A 21,670-nucleotide genomic window follows, 5' to 3' on the forward strand; every position below is an offset into this window, starting at 1 on the left:
CATTTTGGTTTCTAAACTGATTTTTTTAAACACTGATTTGCTTGTGTTCTATGCTTTCATTTCAGAGTACAATGAGACATTAACATGCATAATTTACTATATATATATTTTTTTTTCTAGTATTCCTGTTTTACATGTGTAAAATGTTGATGTCCAACAATAGCCACAGATAAAGACTTTTGAATTACTTGAAAGTGTTATTTTGCTTAGAATGTATTTTGTCTTGGGTCGCTCCATAATCCATAAAGCATAATTTCATCAGGTCAGTTCTTTAAAGAATGGTGGACAGATTAGTGCTGACCTACTGCTGGTTCTAAGGAAACCACTATAAATAAGAATCTGAAAATGGGCTGTGTTTAGCTCTATTCCTCAACACTTTAGTTTAAAAAAAAAACAAAAAACACTATTACAGTATTACAGTAAAAAATTTAAATAAATAAAAACCACGATAATTTCTCATATTTTCTTTATTTTAATGTACCTGACTTTATTGCACCAGTCTTACATTACACAACTGTTCTTGGGCAAGAGAATATAATTATTTTTAGCCAATTTAAATGAGTGGAGCAGAGAAAAATACCATTATATTTTATTTTTAAATTGATCTCTGTCGTAGTTATATTGTTGTAATATGTGACATGTAAATAATTTAACAGAGGAGTTTCCAAGGACAGTTGTTTTCAATTCACATTTATGTCTGCTGGGATATACAAGTAAAAATGTTGTAGATGGCAAAGCTAAAACTGATTCTAGTAATTTTATATATTGTTGGCTAGTTGTTTTAGTTTATTGTATCTCAATCCATCAAATTTTATTGTGCGTTTTTAAGACCTCACTCTGCAAGTTACCTGCAACGAGGGTTGCTACCTTTCAGAAATGAAAATAAAGGACACCCACCATGGCTCCTCGGGGCCACGGTTCAGTAAAGTTGTAAAGATATTCACAGATTCAGACTTCCAGCATCAATAACTCAGATAAATGTTGTCAGAACATAAACGATGCCTCTTTCCCATCATTGTAAGGTAGACAATGTGCTACAAGCCCAGTTTTATCAAAAGTAGCTGTCTTTCAAGTTGCAGGAATAACATTGGTGTCAACAGGAGCCAGTTGAAGGCTGCAGTGATTTTGGTGACACTACAGAGTATCAGAATGAAGTTACTGAATATCTGTGTCTCTCTTCGCTGTTGCAGCAGTTTTACAATTTGCAAATGGTCCCTGTTCACTCCATAGACACCAATGTTATTTGTGCAGCTTGAAAGACAGCTACTTTTGATTAAACTTGGCATGTAGCACATTGTCTACCTTACAACGATGGGAAAGAGGCATCGTTTATGTTTTGACAAAGTATATCTAATGAGTTATTGATGCCAGAAGTCTGAATCTGTGAATATCTTTCCAACTTTACCAAACTCAGGGTCACTACCATCCAAGGAGTGGTATGTTTAATTCTGAAAAAAGCATTTAGCCATACGTAATGCTTTAAGTGCTTTATTAACACGATACTAAGAATTTTGTATTGTTTTATGATCACAGGTTCTGTCTGAAAATAAGTGGCATCATTTTAAACAGTGAAACCAAACTAATGAAATGTAATGAGCAACCAGTGTGCAATACTGGATTCTATAAAAACATGAACAACTGAATGCAGAATACTGGACAAAGAAATTCTCTGCAGACAGTTGTTTTTCATCTAAATCTTATCTTAATACAATTAATGTATTGACATATTTATGTGTATGCATGTATTTAGTTGTTTAGTACTGTTAACTTATCAGAGTTTTGAGTGAGTTTTTCTTTAGATAGGCAAAGGCCATTTATTGATTACATATAGGCTATTAAATAAATGTTTATTAAAAACTAAAAAGGGTTTAAAATAATAATAATAAACAACTTAGGCCACATCAGCAGGATTATAAGCATCCTCTGGTAAATTCACAACCATATACTGATGTCCCTTACCATATAGACTTCAGGAGATGATTAGATGATGATAAACTGTGACCTGCTGGTTGGGTTCTCTCTGTTCTCATGTTTCTTCCATGTTGGTCTCCTGATGCTGCCTTACTTCAGCCAGTCCATGAGCAACAGAAAACACAGTTTGCCCTGTAGCTATTACCAGGGGTTCGAATCTTCACACTCATGTCTGTACATTTGAAAACGTTTTTGCTTCTTTGGACGTGGTGGAGTTTCAGGTGTAGAAATTTTTAAACGCGTGGGTGCAGCAGCATCTGTAACCAGGCAACCAGAGACAGGACCGGACAGGACCGGACACACAGAGAAGTCTATCCGCTGGACCTCGCAGCGGGTCCTCGCTACATAGGTCTAAGGAAGATGAAATTGGCTGCCCTTAATATTTCCTGTGTTTTATTTTGTTCATGATACGGTTTTGATGAGTGTGTGACAGACGTGTCCGGTGCCTTTATGAAAATACGGAACAATTTGCATCCCGTATTGATTCAATACGGGACGCAACAATTAATTGTCAAATAAAGGACGATCCAAACCACTCAAATATGAGAGCCAAATTAGGATAGCTGTGACTGAAGCTAATTTTCTTTTTGTTCTCCCTACCAAGAAGCATTTCCTACTCCTAAAATATAGAATTAGCAATGAACAAATTACTTGGCAATTATATTTATTATACTGCTCAAACAACAAAGTTTCTAAATCTTGTACTAGAGAATGAACATGGCTATACCAGCCATGCTAAAAGGTAGGCGGCTAACTAGCTTAGCTTGGTAGCAGTAGTGTCCATCTTGGCTGGAGGAGAGCCAAATTTGGCTAGCTGTGACTAAGGCAAATTTTCTTTTTGTTCTCCCTACCAAGAAGCGTTCCCTACTCCTAAAATATATTATTACTAATTAACAAATTACTTGGTGATTATATTTATTGTACTGCTCGAACATCAAAGTTTCTAAATCCTGTCACGGAGAATGAAAATGACTATAGGAGCCATGCTAAAAGGTAGGCTAACCAGCCTAGCTTAGCAGAGTAACGGCCATCTTGGCCGGAAGAATGGCACATTTGATGTCTTAGTTTTTGCACCATAATTTATTGCTATGATTTAGAAATTAATTTTATTTAATCTAATAACCAATACGCCATCGGCTAAAATGGTATTTTTCCATAAAATGAATTTGTGACGCCCTGTGCTAAGTCATGCCATGACCAGTTCAACCAGGCGGATCACCCTGAAAACTTGAGCCCCCTCTTTCTGGGTCTTAAAGCCCCCCTTGCTTACAGGGGGGCTGTAACTAGCTTACACACTTTTTAAAGTGCAGTGCTGGTATTTAGAACTACTCGGGTTTAAAGCTAATACAGCCTATTAAACGGTATTTAAGAGCAGTTTCTGTCCAGTTTTCTTCCTCCTGCTTTTTCATCCACAGCTGTGCGGAAGTGACACAGCGGGCGCGCGCTCCGTCACGTCACGCGAGAAAGGGCAGGAGCCGAGCGAGAAAAAAACATCAACAACAAGAACAACAATTAGCCGCAAATAAACAACCGTGACAGTCCGCAGACATGTGCAGCTCGTCGCTAACGGTGCTAACGGCGGCCCGGACCCGGAGAGGTGAGCTCAAACCGGCCGGTCACCCGCGTTTACCGTTAATTCACCCCCACAGTCCGAGCAGCAGGAGGAGAAGAGGGGGGACTCGTCCACGCAAACATCGCCGCGTCATTAAAATTCACAAACAAAATGCAGCAGTAATAAAGAACCGCTGAGAGTCACGGCGAGGCGTGTTGTTGTCGGCGGTTAAGTCGTTCGGAGTTCCGCTGGCTCGGCTGGTTTGGCTTCTGTTTTGGTTCATGGGCGGAAGAATGAGGAAGTAGCTGCTGGTAACTGCTGGAGGGCAGCTAGGAGGGAACTCGTATGGTGGCATGCACGATCTTCACCAAACAATGGAGCTAGTTCATGCTGCAGGAGGACATGAGATGTTTGGACAGTTTATTTTTACACCAGCTGGACGAGCCTTGCAGAAATCATGGTCCAGTAAATCAGGGTGATGGTGTTTAGCTGCGAGCCTGCAGCTGGTCACATGGTGTTTACCAGGACGGCAGCACGTTAGTTTAACTAAAACTCATAGTTTGAAGATTTTAGCTGAAGTCAGACAAGAAAATTGTCCATTAAACTGAACCTTCTTCTTAAAAACAGCTGGAATGAAGACTTCTGTAACTACGAGGCTTCAAAAAGAAACACAAACACGAAAAAACAACAAAAATAGTCCTATTTTGCGGTGATACAGTATGGAAACCCTTCATATCAACTTCAACATGCAACTGCAACAGACAAGTTATCTTCTTGAGTCGTCTGTTCCTCACACAGCTTTAAACTCTGCACTGTGAAATCAGAGATCCAGTGTTGATGCATCTATTTTGTCAATTAGTAATGAATTATTTAGTCTAAAATGCCAATCGGAAGTTTTCAGGACCCAAAGTGAAAAGACGACCCCGAGAAATACAACAAATTATCACATCTGATGAAGGAAAATGAGACGTTTGGCTGTTTGCTTGATAAATTAGGTGTTTGCTGTAAGAGATAATTACATACTATGATCCAGTTACAGCTCCAACTTTTGATTTTTATTCACTAGCCTCCTAGTATTTTATTTACAATTAATCTATTAATTATCTGATTACGCATACATAAATTAGTCAGCAAAGTGTTCAGAGAGCACATGGTGTTCAGTACAAATCCCAAAAATAGTTATTTACGAATAACAGCACTGGGAAAACACACATAAAAGCTGAAACCGGTGAAGTGTTGTTTGCTAGAAATGACTTAAACAGCTATCAAACTAAAACTGCGTTAGTTCTACTGTCAGATTAATTACAGACATATTATGCATGAAACCACTCATACAACAGTTAAAACTCAGGGTCAGACATGCTGCTAGATGTACAAAGTTTGTTAAACAGTGAGACTGGTATAAATTGTGTTGAAGTGCAGCAAACATGCCTGAACCATGCAGTGGACATTCATATATATCCTTAATTGCAGTCTCTGTGATTTGCTAATTGATATATTGTGATTCTGTTTGCTAGGCTATGCATTCGTGTGAGCATGGGGACATTTCAGATGAAGCGATGCTTGAGAAAGGCAAGTTCTCCATCTCTATCTGTGTATCTGCAGCAGTAGATATTCCTGCTGACAAACATCGTGTTTGTTTTTAAACTGTTGGAGTTTGGTGCAGCAACATTCAGTTCTTTCAGCTACAAAGGAACAAAACCTGAATCTTGCCTTATTTCCAGAACACAAGCATGTCCAGGACGTTAAGGAGGAGATGGAGGACTTTGCTATTTGTGAACCACCTCAAGGGCGTGGAGGAGGATCTCCTGGGGCCACTGATGCAAGTAAAAGGTCGTCTGCAGAGATGGGCCCTGAAACAGACCAGTCGACTAGCGGCAAGAGAGCCAGGGTCTCTAGCGAGGTAAAAAAAAAAAAAAAGGTTTAGATCAACTTTAGAAGCGTTATATACTCCAGTATGTTCTGTTTTTGCTCTCTATCTATATTTGAATGTTTTTTCCTCTGTCTAGATGAGGCGGCACATGACGGACGAGAGCAGCAGACATGAGCCTCTTTGCCTCACCACGACTGGAGAGAAGCGGGACTGTGTCCAGGAGAAATCCAGAGTCTCCTACAGAAAGCCTCTCTTCAGCATCTCCCACAGGATCTCTGAGAAGAGGAACACACCGAGTCTGGAGCAGCAGGCCACTCACGGCGGCGTGAACCAGCTCAACTACAGCAGCATCTTCTCATCCAAGCTCCAAAGTCCAGAGCCAAACGGCCCCGTGGAGGCCTCCCCCACCTTAGACTCTTTAGGTCAAGCTTCTACAACAGACTCTAGTCTTTATCCGCTGATTGAGAAGATGTTTTTCATTCTCAATACTCTAAATTCGAGTATGACGCAGCTGCATAGTAAAGTGGACTTGTTAACCCTGGAAGTCATGCGGATAAAGAAGCAGATCAAACCAGCTGAGATGGTGACGGAATTCCAGCCTCCCCCCGAGTATCTGCTCACCAGTGATGAACTGAACCAGCTGATGGAGCAGACGTCCAGTGCTGGGGAGCTCGGGTGTAGGCTGCTGGTGCATCTGTTCCCAGAGCTGTTCAAAGCCAGGGAGTGCTCTCATGACTGCATGGCAAGCAAGAGAACTCTGGAATCTCTACATCTGCAGCTGATTCGGAACTACGTGGAGGTATGCTACCCTTCGGTGAAAAACAACAGCGTCTGGCAGGAGGAATGCCTCCTTCAGATTAATGACTTCTTTAATCGCTTCTGGGCACAGAGGGACATGGAAAGCGCTCGGCTGCTCAGGAAGCAGACAATCGCAGGTGGTGTCATAAAGGACGAGCATCCCCAAACTTATCATTTCATAAATGAGCAGGGTCAGGAGGAGCATTTATCTGTAGACAACCAGCAGGGCAGTCTGGCTGCTGCAGACCTCACATTCAGTACACAAGGCACAGAGGAGCTGGATGAGTTTTCTTCCCCAGAGGATTTTGTTATTTTTCTTATGCACCGTCTCTTCCCTGAGGTTTTTGAAGAGGGGAAAATGCCAGAAGGCTCCAACAGTTTTAGTAGTGTGGGTCAGCTGATTCTGGACTCTGATAAGATGGAGATAATACGAAAGTACATGGAAGCAAATTTTCCTGATGTGCCTGAAGACAGCTGGCTTCAGGTGTGCATTCAGCATATGGAAGATGCGCTTGAGGGTCCTCACAGTAACGGCAATGGAAGCGAACCTGACAATATTAACGATGAGGGCTACGACCTGGCCAGCCTTCCTGAAGACGTTTCTATTATTAAGGTTCCAGAAGTGACAGAATACGAACGGCCCAGTCGCAAGTCCAAAAAGTCGCTGCTTACACCAGTGGATTTTGACAATCTGGAGATTCCTCTCCCTGACTTCACTGTTCCCCAGGATTACATCTTGTCCAGAGAACAGCTGAAGAACAACTATGAATGTAGCTTGTCTATTGGGAACTTTGCCTCTCGGCTGCTGGTCCTCATGTTCCCTGAGCTCTTCACCCATGAGAACGCTAGAAAACAATACAACTGCAGCGGCTCGCTTGGGAAAAAGCAGCTCGACCCTGTTCGTGTAAACCTGATCCGTCATTATGTGCAGTTAGTCTATCCGCGGGCCAAGAACGACAGAGTGTGGATGTTAGAATTTGTGGGCAAACTTGACGAGAGGTGCAGGAGACGCGACACAGAGCAGAGGAGGTCGTACCTGCAGCAGCGTAAAGTGTACGGACAGGAGTCAGAGCAGGACTTTCTTTGTCAGCTGAACCAGCTGCATCCAGAAAACATGAAGGAGGATCCAGATATTCCATCTTTACCTCCTGAGAAGAGTAGCAAAGACTTCTGTAAAATTCCTCTCGATGAGCTGTGTGTGTCCACGCCTGACTTCCCTGTACCTTCTGTCTACCTGCTGTCAGACGCTGAGGTACGGGAAATCGTACAGCAGAGTCTGTCTGTTGGGAACTTTGCTGCCCGCCTGTTGGTGCGCCTCTTCCCCGAGCTGTTCACCCAGGAGAACCTGCGGTTGCAGTACAACCATTCGGGGGCCTGCAATAAGAAGCAGCTGGACCCTGTGCGGCTGAGATTGATCCGTCACTACGTGGAAGCAGTATATCCTGTGGAAAAGATGGAAGAGGTGTGGCACTATGAATGCGTGCCCAGCATTGATGAACGCTGCCGGCGCCCGAATCGCAAGAAGTGTGACATTCTGAAAAAGGCCAAGAGGTCGAGCACTGTGTCCTAGTCAGAGAACCTCAATGCAGTTAGTCTTCACTTTGTCGTACAAACAATTGCACAGTATATAAGCTGAAACCACATTGTTGAACTTTTACATACTGTCCTATGTAGGATGAAGCCAAGCTGTTCTGAGTTTCTTCAGTACTATACTTACTCATATTTTACCTTTTGGCTACAGCAGCAGATGTTCTAGTTTATGTAGTCTTACAATTGTCGGATTAAAAAAAGCAAAAACTGCTCCTATTTATAAGCCAAAACTGTCATAGCTTATCTAACATACTTTGTTGATAAATGTTGTAGCCTTAAAAACAATAACGATGATATTAGCTAACAGCATAGTTCACACATTTGCTCTGAATAGAAATGAATCACAGTAATGCGATACATTTCCATTGCAGTTACTGATGTAGCATTGTGCCACCACTGTTTTAATAACAATGTGCTTATGTTAAGCCTTCTTATAGAAGTTTATATTATAAAGATAATTTAACATGGCAATGGATCATGGTAACATATTTCTAATAAAAACACAATTATAAATATGACATGCAATTGGACTGTTTTACATATTAAGGCTTGCCTAACTTGGACATATTGAATACTGATTGCAATTTTACTGAATCTCAGTGTAAATATTGCTTTGACTGGTACTACTACCACTGACCCAGCACACACATTACTCATTCAGAATATAACATACCGATATGCTTTACATCAGTCAGGGGAGTCAAATTCATCTTAGTTCAGGTTCCACATTCAGCCCAATTTGATCTCAAGTGATCCAGACCTGTAAAATCACAGCATAATAACCTATAAATAACCACAACTCCTATTGTTTCCTTTGTTTTAGTGGAAAAAAGTACATTCTGAAATAGCTGACATTTAAGAAATTATCTTTTTACAAAATATTATGAACAACCTGAAATTTCTGAAGAAAAACACATTTCCGTAGCATTATGCCTCAGTTTATCATTTACATATTCCAACTTCCAGATCAGTGTCTACAAAAGAACAAAATATTCAGTTTCGGGTATCTGGAACTGCACGATGTAGTGTTTTACTTTAAAAATGACAAAAACCAAGACAAAATACTACAAAAATGAGACACAAAACAACAAAAGTGAGAAACAAAATGACAAAAAATGAGACAAAAAGTTACAAAGCGGCAAAAAAATGGACGAACAACACAAGCAAGACAAAAAAGGACATAAAATGACAAAAATGATACACAACACAACGAATAAAGCAAAACGCAAGATGACAACAACAAGACAAAAAACACAAGCAGGACAAAAATGAAACAAAATGACAAAAAAACAAGACAAAATGTCACAAAAACGACACAAAATATTGCACAAATTAGACGCTAAATGAGAAATGAACAATCTAGTATTTTACGTTATGATAAAAACTTGTCAAGATTTAGAAATTATTTTATAGTTTTACTAATTTACAATCTGCAGTTAATGTCTTCTCTGGAATTTTTACACTTTGAGGGCTGGATTGGACCCTCTGGAGGGCCGGTTTTGGCCCGCAGGCCACATGTTTGACACCTCTGCTCTACATCAATCAAGTCATGGAAACGTGATTTTCAGAAGCTCAAAGTATACCTTTATTGGGGAACACAGTATAGAGGAGGAAGGTCCACAGTAAAAGTCATTGTCCCAATCAGCTACTTAATGTGTGCAACCACTGAGAACTGTTAACCTTTATGCCTTTGTCATCCGTTCTGAATCCAGCTTCTTGGCGACCATTCAGATGCCAGTCATTTGACAGCATGCATTTCTCTGCGTGTTGCCCTCACTGGTCGTATTACAGTCAGTATTGTCCTATGCAAGTTCACGGCTTAAAGGCCTCATCCTTGGGAAGTTCAAGAACTTTCCAGCGCCTTACGCCTACTTTGTATTTTTCTGTGTTGCTGGTTTCACTGAAGACTCTCCGGAGGATGACTCTCATCAAGGAAACGGTGTTTGTTTCTTGGTTCTCTGACACCACCAGGTCCAACGTGTCTCCAACCTTGACCTGAATAAAGACCAAAATATGAGTTACAACAAATGAAGGTTCAGACCAGCCTATCTATACGTGATAATATGAAGAAGCATTTGGCACACACCGTTTTACTCTTCTTGATGAGTTTCTGTCCATTTAATCTGAGCTTGTTTTTGTAGAAGGCATCTTCAATTTTACTGTTAAAAGACAAAGGGAGGTTAGTCTCTGCTACGCTTTACAAAAGGGAAACATCCTGATGTCCTTGTTTGCTGTGACTCACTATACTTTATATATATATATATATATATATATATATATATATATATATATATATATATATATATATATATATATATATATATATATATATATATACACACACACTACTGTTCAAAAGTTTGGGGTCACCGAGACAAATTCATGTTCCATGAAAACTCCCACTTTTCTCCATGTGCTAACATAACTGCACAAGGGTTTTCTAATCATCAATGAGCCTTTCAACACCATTAGCTAACACAATGTAGCATTAGAACACAGGAGTGATGGTTGCTGGAAATGTTCCTCTGTACCCCTATGGAGATATTCCATTAAAAATCAGCTGTTTCCAGCTAGAATAGTCATTTACCACATTAATAATGTCTACACTGGATTTATCATTCATGTTACCTTCATTTAAAAAAACTGCTTTTCTTTCAAAAGCAAGGACGTTTCTAAGTGACCCCAAACTTTTGAATGGTAGTCCATTTCATTTTTTCAAGAAACACAAAAAGCTGAACCAATAGGCCATTATACTACAGTTGCCCCGTGGGCCAAAAGGGGCCACTTTTGGCCCACGGGGCAACTTTGCAAAGGGTAAAAATTACAGAGAAGACATTAAATGCAAGTTGTAAATTTGTAAAACTATAAATTTAAAATAATTTCTAGACCATGACAAGCTGTTTTGATCACAAAGTAAAAATGTTTTGTGGCTTTGTAGGTACACTTTGATCTGTAAGTTGTAATGTGTAACGGATAAATTGAGGCATAATATTGTTGAAATTTCACTTATTTTTCTTAAGAAATTTCAGGTTGTTCATAATGTTTTGTAAAAAGACGGTGCCTTAAATGTAAACATTTTCATAACTGTGTTTTTTTGCACTGAAACAAAGGGAAAAATTTGGAGTTGTTGTTATTTATAGGTTATTATGCTAATATTCAACTAGTCCGGCCCACTAGAGATCAAATTGGGCTGAATGTGGGACCTAAACTAAAATGAGTTTGACATCCCTGCTCTAGAGAAATAATGCCAAACCCTGAAAATGAACTGATGTGGCCTTTTATAAAACACAAGTGCTGTGTGTCAGCCCATATATATTTATATTTAGCCAGCGTTTTCTTTTTGCTTTTAAAACTCAGCTTGGTTTAAACCATAATTTAAATTCAAGGTAGACCTGTGGGATCAGTCAGCATGCCGTGACTCACTTGCGTGCTATGTCCAAGCCGGCTTTTAAGATAACATCATAGCGGAAAGACTGCACATATTTCTCCATGTCCTTATAGTCCTTTGGTAGGTTTGGGTCCACATCCTCATAATCGCTGGCCTCTGGGTCTTCTTCATCTTCATCCTCCTCATCCTCCTGCGTTGCTCTGGAAGCGTCTTTCTTCTTGTTGCTTTTAAACCTTAGATGGTGAACAGGCCAAGTCTTGACAGCGTCTCTGCAGCGGAGAGCCGGCCTGTGACAGCCGAGTGCAGGGAAAGCCGAGCAGCCCCACAGCTGGCGGGTATGAATGGTCCGAGGACACCACTCGGTCTGTTTCAGTCCGTATCCAGCAGCCAGTGCGTTGTAAGCGTTCAGCCTTCCCAGCTGCCTCATGGCCAGGGCCTGCACCACCAAACTCTGCATGTTGGCGCTCCACCCAGTCACTGGAAAAACGGAGGGTTAGGAAACATTATGCCAAACTACTGATCTTGTTGTGACAAATTTAATGTGTCAGAATCACTGTGGTATAAGAAATGTCAGTAAATTGACCACATTGTTGAGAAATGTGCATTAGGACTGCTAGTAATGATTCCTTTCCTTGTCAGTTAATTGATGTGTTGTTTGGCCTAAAACGTCAGCGTTTTCCATTCTCAAAACATCTTCATGACAGTCTTGTTTTGTGCAAAACCCAAAAATATTCAGTCAGAGAGGAGTAAAGAAACCAAACAGTTTCAAAATTAGGATGCCAGAATCAGAGAAACTGACTTTGCTTTCTTCAATAAATACTCAAACTAATTAATCAATTAACAAAATAGTTGGCGATTAATTAAATAGCTGACAACTGCGCTATGAATTCTGCTTTAAGACTTGAGAATAAATGACTCGCCAATCAGAATTAACAGTCTATGATGTTAATCAATTTTAGGCATGTTTCACTAAATGTCCTATTTCACCCCATAATATAACTATTATATACTTAAATATGTGGTATAAGTATAAATAAGTAGATAAATGCGATTTTTGTGTGTGTGGCTTATGTTCATTTGTAAAGATTCAGGGACTGCCAATAACAACTAACAATTCTTTTAATTAATCTATCAAATATTCTATAAATTAATCAATTAATGTGAACAATTATCTTTGCTCCAAAAAAAAGGTAAGTGACAATTTCATTAGCCTTTGGTCTTTGGAAACTTTTACATTTACTGGAGCCAGACTGTGCTGCAGCTAACATGCTTCTAAATCTGACCAATGACTGGAGCCAAAACGTCTGACGTCATGACGCAACCGTTACTAGAAAACAATTCATATACTTGACTTGAGTTTTAAAAAAATTAAAAAGTGTGTCGCTTAAAAATATGACGTCGTCAATTATGTCGACTAAGTCTATAAAGGTTATTTGGATTTAATTCTGCTACACAACTAAAGAAATTTAGCGTGACCTTCAAAATAAAAGCCCCACTTCATTTTAACCCTGCGTCGCTCATGTAAAAAAATATTTACCATCAAAAACTGTTGCTTTAATTGTTCTGTAAAACAACGATGACATTAAAATAAAAAAAACCTGAGGTTTATTTATTTTTTAATGGGTTTTTTTGAATCCGGAAGTTAGTCGGCTGACACCAGTCGGTAAACACAACAGACTTTCAGGAGGCGTGTGGTCAGATTGTATACAGTCTGTGATTGTGGTTCGCTGTAGCTTGTCTTTAGAGAGTAGCTGCTGTTTGTGTAATATAATGTCTGGTCCTAACTTCCTTTTAGTGTCTGAGCGTTTTATCTGGAGGCTGCTGCAGCTAAAGCTAGTTAGCTTTACTTTACTTCTGTGAGCTCGTGGACTCGTTATTTCCCTCACATGCGACCTTCCAGACCAGTAAACCCAGTACAGCCAGTCTGTGATCAGAGAAGCATGTTGAATATGAAGTTAATGACATCATGCTGGTAGTATTTAGGAGGACACTCACCTACAGAGTAACCTTTCACTGCCCACTGCGCTCCTTCACTGCTCTGACTGCGGTAGTTGTACAGCAGCAGGTTTAGATGTGCTGCCACCTACCGATGGACGGAGGATGCACGTGTTCTGGCTCAAAGGCTTTCACAAAAAAATCAACCAAAATCCAGCGAATTTCGCTGGATTTTGACTGATTGTTTTGTGAATGTGATTTTTTTGTGAATGTTCTTAAGAAAAATTTTTAACATTTCTTTTTTTTCCACTAAAAATGTTCAAAGATTTCCCAAAAATGTTGAAAATGTGGACATCAGAAGTTTCACCGTGAATTTTATTTTTTTTTTTTTTTTCACATTTTCAAACTTTAAAACGGGTTAATTTTGACCCGCAGGACAAACCAGGGTTAAACTCTCAGTTCTGTGTGACTCTACCTAGTGCTATGACTAACCTGTTTACAGAATACACCTTTTAAAACATCATTTGCATCTACTCATACACACTGAGGTACAAATATTAAATGAGTCCATCTATAATTGAGGGACTTTTGAAGTCCATGGGATATATCTTGCAAACATTTTTATTAAAAGTTTACAAAAAAACTATGTTTTTTATGTTCATTATGATCATGTCTTTACAAATTCTATAATTATTTATTATGGAATCGATCACTTATTAATAAAAAATGACTGGATATCAGCTAAATAACTGTCCAAATTTAATAACAACCACCTTCTAATTAGCTAAACAATAATAAAATGAGCTGATTCAGAAATAGTTTTGATTGTGATCTTTTTATTAAGTTGAGATAATCATGACAGATATTTATTTTTTGGCAATATGTCAAATTTTACATGGAAAATAACAAATTGTATCTGTGTCCGAGAAATCACTATCAGCTAGTTTATCCATTACAAAAACACCTCTCCAGGAAGTGTGTTAATTCCAGATCACATGACCTGCTCCACATGATGTCATTTCCTCCTGAAGAAAAGACTGGCCAGACTCCAAGGCTTTCTGACTTATTTAATATAAAGTAGTGTTGGTTATAGGCGGCCATGTTTATTTTAGGCCTGAAAACAACAAAAAATGTCAACTATGATACAAAAAGTCCCGCAGTTTTATATTGACCCAAATATACAGAAACAGTGCAACTACAGGTATATAGGCTACTGAAGTAAAAAAAACTGAGCTGATGACGAAGCCAATCAACAATATTAATTCAGAATTGATATCAACATGATCCAATTTCAGGACTATGTCCTTTTTACAGCATGACATAAAAGTAAAAAATTACATACAGAGTGCCGGAGAGACTTTGTCGGTCATATTTTGTGTATACCTGGAATTAATCAGAAATAATATATTCCAAGATATTCAAAAAAGAAAAATAAGTTTTGACATGTAAAATAAATCAGTTTTTTAGATTCTGCACTATTTTTACATCCGCAATCAAACTAAAGCAGGCTGATCTTGAATAATATTAACTGGTTCCTACAAGCTCTGATTTCCTTGACTTGAATCCTTCCATTGATGCAGCGGTTAGATGACACGCAACTGGACTTTTCATGGATTTTCCAGCAGAATTCAGCCAACATTTATTTTATTGTCTACACCTGTGCTTTTTCACTGTGACATACAGCACGTTTTCAGAGGAAATTTCCTCTTGCTTCAGACTCTTCTGGCCCAGATATTCCCAGTGTCTTTGAGAATCCAAACCAGCCACATTTTTGAACTACACATGGGTGTGACCCAGACATTTATTGCAACTTTTATTTATCCAGCATAAGATGAGTTCAAATACATAATTTGAAAGGTAACCAAGTTATTTATACAGCCCATTTGATTATAATGACAATAACATTTGAAACTTTTTACAGTAAACTTCTTTGAGCATTTGTGTATTTGTAATTTTATCAGCTTGAATACTTAATTACTTTAGAGAAATTTACATCAACATTCAGCTCCACTACAATTCATAATGTCTTGTGTCACTTGCATCAAGTGCATAATACTGGAGTCACTACATTATTGAAAACAATGTAAAAACAAGATGTTATGTGCTTCGAATGCATACAATAAGTTAATGTTAGATGCTATAAAAAGTCTGCATTACAAAGTTCGTATAGTGTTGGTGTGTAAACGTAAGTGCATTTACATCCTTGCATATTCTGGCTGTAAACTCCAGTCAAAAGAGTCAGAGATCTCCAAGATAAGTCAACATCCAAAGTCTCTTTCGGGAACATGTTGGTGCACACTCGTTTAACACTGTGAGCAGGTTCAGTACACACTAAAGAGTGAAATAATCATTGTACATATTAAAAATGAAACATTATTCCTTTAGTATAGACACATAATGGACATATATACTACAGAATATCATATATGCTGGTGGCTTACATTCATGTATGTTGATGGTTTTAACAGTGTCTCAGAAGAAGGAAATCATGCAATTCAGACATTTAATGATCTTTTTTTGCAGCTAAATCCACCCTGTGTTTTGTTGTTTGACAGATGGTCCACATGAACTATAGATTGAATATAAACCAGTCCTCGTCTTTTCTGTCCACGTGATAATGTAATGACATGTCGATGTATTTGTACCACAGTTGCAGGCAGGTTTTGTCGTGGCAGTAGGCAGCAAAAAAGTCTAATTTAAGACAAAACGTTCAAACCATTCATGTACTTGCTGAACGGATCATGGGTGATTGAGTTTTCATAACATGTTTTAGTCGGTCCAGGTAAAGGCTCATGTGACTGGACAGTATTCGTGCTCCAACTATTTTTGTCAGTTTCTGGGTCAGTCAAGACAAATGAATCAAATCTTAAAGCAAAAATCCGGCTAAGCTGTGCTCGTTCTGTTTGGTTGTTTCTACTTTCCTTGCAGATACCAAAACTGCGACCTGGCATCATTGCATTCAGTTGATTCCAGCATGTCTGTGGAGGTTTGAAGGACAAAAATGTTACAAAAGCACCAACTGTAAACATCGTGTTGAAGCGTCAGTCATCGAACATCCAAAAGAAAGGGATGCTTCTCTCTGGAGCTGCCGTATAGCACCAACAGTCAACAGTCAAAACAAGGATCAGTCCTTCGAAGAAGAAGCAAAGACACACCAGAATGCAACGCAACCACACAACCAGTTTGTAGTCTGAACAACCGTCCACCAACACTTTAACTCACATCTGAAAATAAGCTTATACCTGTTGTCTGAAATTGTTTTAAAAAAGGCATTCAAGAAATGTAGAAGTACATGAGGCATGTTGATAAAAAAAAGTAGTACACAAAAAATAACTTACAGCACAACACAGAAGTCATGAAAAACATCATAGAATGGCTGAACAGTGAGAACAACAGTTGTGTCTTCTGAATTGGAGGTTTCCGTGGTGATCAGGGTCTCTGTGATATGCATAAGCACAACATATTGGATTGGTATTCCTCCTTTCAGTCTTTGTCTTCACAGTTATTGCTGTAATTAGAAGCAGGTCAGACTTGTCAGCGCTGCTTCCTTCTGTTGTTGACAATAAATTCATCAAAATCAGCCCCAACGGTGAGGTTTCACTGAATGAACATGAGATACTTCAACCTGTTCATCATGACCACTGGAAAGGTCTTCTGAGGTAACTGCAGCTTCAGGTTCATATGTACCGTAGCTACATATGAGATCTTAAAAGCTATGGCAAAGCTGTACAGTGTAACAGTCGTCTCCTTGGATTTTACTGGAAGCCAAGCAGATTTTATTTTCTGTATGTGTGTCTTAGTCTGTTCTCAAACCACCGCCACTTTGTTCTCTGCTCACTGACCACTGTTATTGCTTTGGTGATTCACACATTCAGGATTCAGGCAATTCTTTCTAATAACATGACGATACAGCACAAATCAGTGTATCTGGCATTAAGACTTGTTTGCACACAGTTTCTGATGTCCAAAGTGTTCATATGCTACAGAGACACCACTGTGTTTCTCAGTGACTGCATAGTCATAGAGAAGTCTCCACACAGGAGCCGTTTCTGTGGAAAGATCTGTGGTTGTGGCAGTTCTCACTGCAGTGGACAATGAGCACTGGGTAGCAAAGAGCGTCCTCATAGTCTGGGGGTTCCTCATCGTCTGTGGTGAGGCGCTCTGACAGACAGCGGGTGTTTTCGCTGGGACTCTCCTGGTCGTCCAAGCTGCCGCTCCTCCAGAAGCAGCTGCGCTGGGAGCCGTAGCGCCGCGTCAACGAGAAGCGACTGCCGCTGAAGGGGATGCGGGAGCTGGCACCGGTACAGATGCTGAGGGCGCTCCTGGAGAACACCGAGGAGCAGCTGATGGCTCTGTGGCAACGCTCACAATTCTGACGAATCCCGCTGAAGCTGGACGGGCACTGGGCCAGGTCCATCAGGCCGGCCTCTGAGTAACTCGGCACCAGCTGCTGGTTGGAGCGAATGTGCCACTCCAGTTCTGTGCTGTCGATGGTGTTAACACGAGGGATGCGGCGCCAATATGGCCGATCATCACATGGGGTAACAGGGAGGTAATCGTGCCCAAAAAGCTTCTCGACGCGATAGTGCACATATGCAGTGCGATACTCTGTGAAGACTCGGAGAGGCCAGGAGAAAGTGAGGAAGGAGGCGAACCAGAAGACATAGTGGGACAGGTACCAGGGGTGGTGCTCTGGGTCAGACAGCACCATGACGTACTCCTTCAGGTCAATGTTCTTCAGGTGCATCCCCTCCCTGGCCTCCATGTAGTCATCAAGGCCCTCGTTGTCAGTGAAGAACCTGGCTCTTTGTGTCAGGTAGGAATTCTCTGACTCTACGTTTGCAAAACTAAAGCACTTGGTGAACCGCATCTTCGTGAGAGCAGACTTCTCCAAGCCCAGCAGCTGTTTGGAAACATCTTTGACGCCACAGTGACCATAGTCAAACTCAGCTTCTGCCACATGGGTGTTGACGCGTTCATGGTAGACCTGGGTGCTCGTGTAAGCATCTCCATTGCGGTAGCGTGTGACTTGTCGAGTTCGGCGGACGTAGTGGTAGCTGATGGCCTTCCACCAGATGCAGGGTTTAGCTTGCTGCATCCTCTGGATGCGCTCATAGATGCCCTCCACATCCACCTTGTGCTGCAGCTCATTCTTCACATGACAGTGCCAGCATTCCACAAGATAGACCAGATAGAGCATGCCCAGTAGGGCCAGGGGGATGTAGATATAGCCGTCAGAGCAGGGACTGTCATGGTACATCATGGATTTCCCTTTGAAGGCACTGTCAAAGGTGAGGCGGGTCACCTTGGTGACATGACACCAAACCATTGCTCCCATGCAGCCGTACATGAGGATGGACAGGAGCAGGCATTTCCAAAAGCTCTCCCGACATAAGGACTTGCTCAGAGATTGCTTCAGGGGTCTTTGCTGCCAAGTCAAAGCACAAAAAAAACAAATGAGAAAGTGATTTTAAAAAAACTGAATATAATTTATCAGCACTGAACTGCTTGTTTGCATCACTGTAACATCTGTAGCACACAGGAGCGTCTGCTTAATGAGACTAGAATTAATGAGCAGGTCATGCACTCTTGTAGTAACACCCAGAGATTAGAAAATTACTTGCAAAATAAATAAATAATCAGTTTGCAAATGATAGATAATAGGAGAGGTTTTAACCACTGAGGACATGTGGTGTCATTTTGTAGCTCTGTTGAAAGGGTTGTTTGTCTGGTTTCAGAGCTGGAAGGATTTTACAGGCCGGCCACAGCAGATAGCAGGTGAACGACAGGTAGAGATGATTAACAATCACACACCTAGTGGAATTTCACCCGAAAATTATTCATTGTTTATGCAACCTGCACGATTGTAGAAATCCGCCCATATCAAACAATAGAACAATAAAACTGAAATGTCCAATAATCCACCTGCAGTGTTCCAGCCTGCACATGGATTCACTACAGCTCTGCGACAAGCTCTGAGCAGCAGACCAAAACAAAAGGCTGCAGGCTGGTAGGAAACATACCTCGTCTCTGGTGTCCTCCTCCAACGCGGTGGTGGTGCTGCTTTCGCTGGCCGTGGCAGCCGATGCTGGAGGAGACATGGTGCTGCTGGAGCTGTGGCGGGGCGTGGAGCAGGAACAGCTCTAGCACCTGCAGCCTCGACGGCTCAGACCTGCGTCCACCCTCATCCACAGCCCAGCCGATCGCTGAGAGCCTCGGTAAATGGCCGTGTGCTGAGGAAAAACAGCGGGGGTGTGTCTACAGGAAAGCCCGCATCCTGCTCGGTGTAGCTGTCAGTGCCGCAGTACCGTGATGGAGAGGATGCTGGGTGGACGTCCCCCCCCCCCTCAGGGCCGCCGGGTGTCCGTCAGGATGGGCAGGAGGTGTCGGTCCGTGGAGGGCTGCCAGGGTCGGAGAGATGGTGCTGATGGAGCAGGTGTAGAGGAGATGGTGTTGCATAAACCTGCCACTTAAAGGGGAAGTCCACCTAAAAGCCGCCCTCACTGTGGGGAATTATCATCATGTGTTCCTCATTAACTCATAAGCTCAGCAAATATTAGAGTCATTCCAGGACTGGAGGACATTTGGGCTTCAAAATGTTTGAAAAATAAACCTTCTCTTTTACAGTTTTCTGCTCCATATTCATCAATAATAGGTAATAAACTATCAAAGGGTTGATTGGCTCAGATTACACATCAATGGTAAAAATAGTCTTATTATAAATGTTTTATTGTTGTTTAATGCTATTGTTGTTTGTTAACCCTACCTTGTCCATGCTAATGTTTTTTCACAGGAGTAGAATAGAATAGAATAGAATAGAATAGAACAGAATAGAATAGAATAGAATAGAATGCTATAATTGTCACTATACACACAGACTGTAGAACGAAATTAATCTCAACTCTAGTGGTGTATATTGCACTGTTGACAACTGAAATTTAAAAAACAGTTGAATTAGATAGAGAGCTTTAGCTACACCGTAAAATAAAAAAAGAAATTATTTTTATGGTAAAATTCCTGCAGCTGTGGTCGCCAGAACGCTGCTGTAAAATTACAGTGACACATTTTCCTCATTTACGGTAAAGAAATGTATTGATATTGTTGATTTTACGTTTTCAAAAATGTGCTTTATTCAATATTTTACTGTAAAAAAAAGTTGTAACCTTTAAAAGCTTGAAAATTTACATGAAAATATCATATAAAATAAAATGTGTGACATAAACATTACAGCATTTTTCCATTATCAGCACAGCAATTTGTGTATTTAACATTAAATATAGGTATTTTTAGCAATGACACGGTTCTAGCTGTCATAATTATTAGAGCATATGTCCGTTATTAGCACAAAAGTAAATCAATTTGACTGGTACAAACTGTAATTTTTACATGAAATAAATCAGCACAACAATGTGTACGTCTGTGAAAAATTGTATTCTTTTGAGAAATAAATGCAAAAATAGTATTGATTTGCATTTTGCCATTAAATAACTATGCAAGAGTAAAGACATTTTTTTCAAGAGGAAAAAAAATACAGTTTTCTCCTGATTGCCTTGTTTACGGTGATTCAGTGTTATATCAGCTGGACCAAACTGTTCTCACAGATTTTTACTGTCATGGTTTGACACTTTTTCACCGCAAAATCTACAAACATTTTTTACAGGGTAACTGTTCCTGCTGACCAAGAGGAGAAACTTGCTGATGAAAAAAAAAAATTAAAAAGTCAAAAGAATTAGTCTGATCCCGATAATATGAGGCCGAGTGAGACATTCAATCAAGGTTGACAATGTGATGAAAATATAAAAAATAGAAGAGAGGACATAGCTTTGCTCTACACATTCTTTAGGAAAACTGTTTGATGATGTAAACGACAAAAACATGACATAAAATGACAAAAACAAGACACAGAATGACAGAAACAAGAGAGAAACTTACAAAAACAAAAAGAAAATGACAAAAACAAGAAAGAAAATGACAAAAATAAGACATAAAATGACAATAATGTCATTAACAGGTTTGGGTGCATGTTGTGATGCACATTTTCCATACGTGAAAATTATTATTTTAAATATCATGTTGATTTAAAAAAATGTTCCCACAATTACAAGACAGATCAATGAAAAAATAACAACAAAAAGGGAGAAACAGCAGAAAAATGTCAACAAAATGGATGCTTTTCTGTGTAATAATCTTCTTTTTCAATTATCAAAATCTATTATGAAATGAAAAATAAACATTTCAAACATGAAATCATTGTTGTGTGGACAAAAATATAATGCAAACAATAATAAAAAAATTACTATTCTCAACCAAAGTGACAACAAAGGTATAAAAACAGATTGATTCTTATACGGGTCATTTTGGGCTCATTTATAGAGGAGTGTAGGGTTCAATCACTGGAGCATCTAAGGGTTAAAAATCCAATTCCTCTAATTCAGTGTAATTTAGTCAGAAATTGTCATAACTTGAAAACACGAATGAAATTGTTGTATTTTTCCTTGTTTTTTTGTTGTTTTTTAGCCCAAACATTATTTTTTAGAGTGTAAGCTGACCCTCTGAACGTACA

General features: G+C 39.8%; 3 protein-coding genes across 3 annotated transcripts; 1 reads left to right on the top strand and 2 right to left on the bottom strand.

Moving 5' to 3' along the window:
- Positions 1-3,397: 3,397 nt before the first annotated feature.
- Positions 3,398-8,302, top strand: bend3 (BEN domain containing 3). The gene is made up of 4 exons (XM_023293903.3): positions 3,398-3,568; positions 5,041-5,095; positions 5,248-5,426; positions 5,533-8,302. Exons 2-4 carry the CDS (start codon positions 5,044-5,046, stop codon positions 7,762-7,764), a joined length of 2,463 nt encoding a protein of 820 aa, XP_023149671.1. The 5' UTR covers positions 3,398-3,568; positions 5,041-5,043; the 3' UTR covers positions 7,765-8,302.
- Positions 8,303-9,345: 1,043 nt separating this feature from the next.
- On the bottom strand, positions 9,346-13,244 carry mtres1 (mitochondrial transcription rescue factor 1). The gene is made up of 4 exons (XM_023293905.2): positions 13,168-13,244; positions 11,208-11,649; positions 9,871-9,943; positions 9,346-9,779 (listed from the first exon to the last, which is right to left on the bottom strand). The coding sequence occupies exons 2-4, from the start codon at positions 11,627-11,629 to the stop codon at positions 9,597-9,599; spliced, it is 678 nt and encodes a 225-aa protein (XP_023149673.2). The 5' UTR covers positions 11,630-11,649; positions 13,168-13,244; the 3' UTR covers positions 9,346-9,596.
- Positions 13,245-14,875: 1,631 nt separating this feature from the next.
- Positions 14,876-19,578, bottom strand: tmem151bb (transmembrane protein 151Bb). The gene is made up of 2 exons (XM_023293904.3): positions 19,131-19,578; positions 14,876-18,535 (listed from the first exon to the last, which is right to left on the bottom strand). The coding sequence occupies exons 1-2, from the start codon at positions 19,206-19,208 to the stop codon at positions 17,126-17,128; spliced, it is 1,488 nt and encodes a 495-aa protein (XP_023149672.2). The 5' UTR covers positions 19,209-19,578; the 3' UTR covers positions 14,876-17,125.
- Positions 19,579-21,670: the final 2,092 nt, after the last annotated feature.

This window comes from Amphiprion ocellaris, chromosome 20 (genome assembly GCF_022539595.1).
Source record: "Amphiprion ocellaris isolate individual 3 ecotype Okinawa chromosome 20, ASM2253959v1, whole genome shotgun sequence".
Classification (NCBI taxonomy): domain Eukaryota; kingdom Metazoa; phylum Chordata; class Actinopteri; family Pomacentridae; genus Amphiprion; species Amphiprion ocellaris.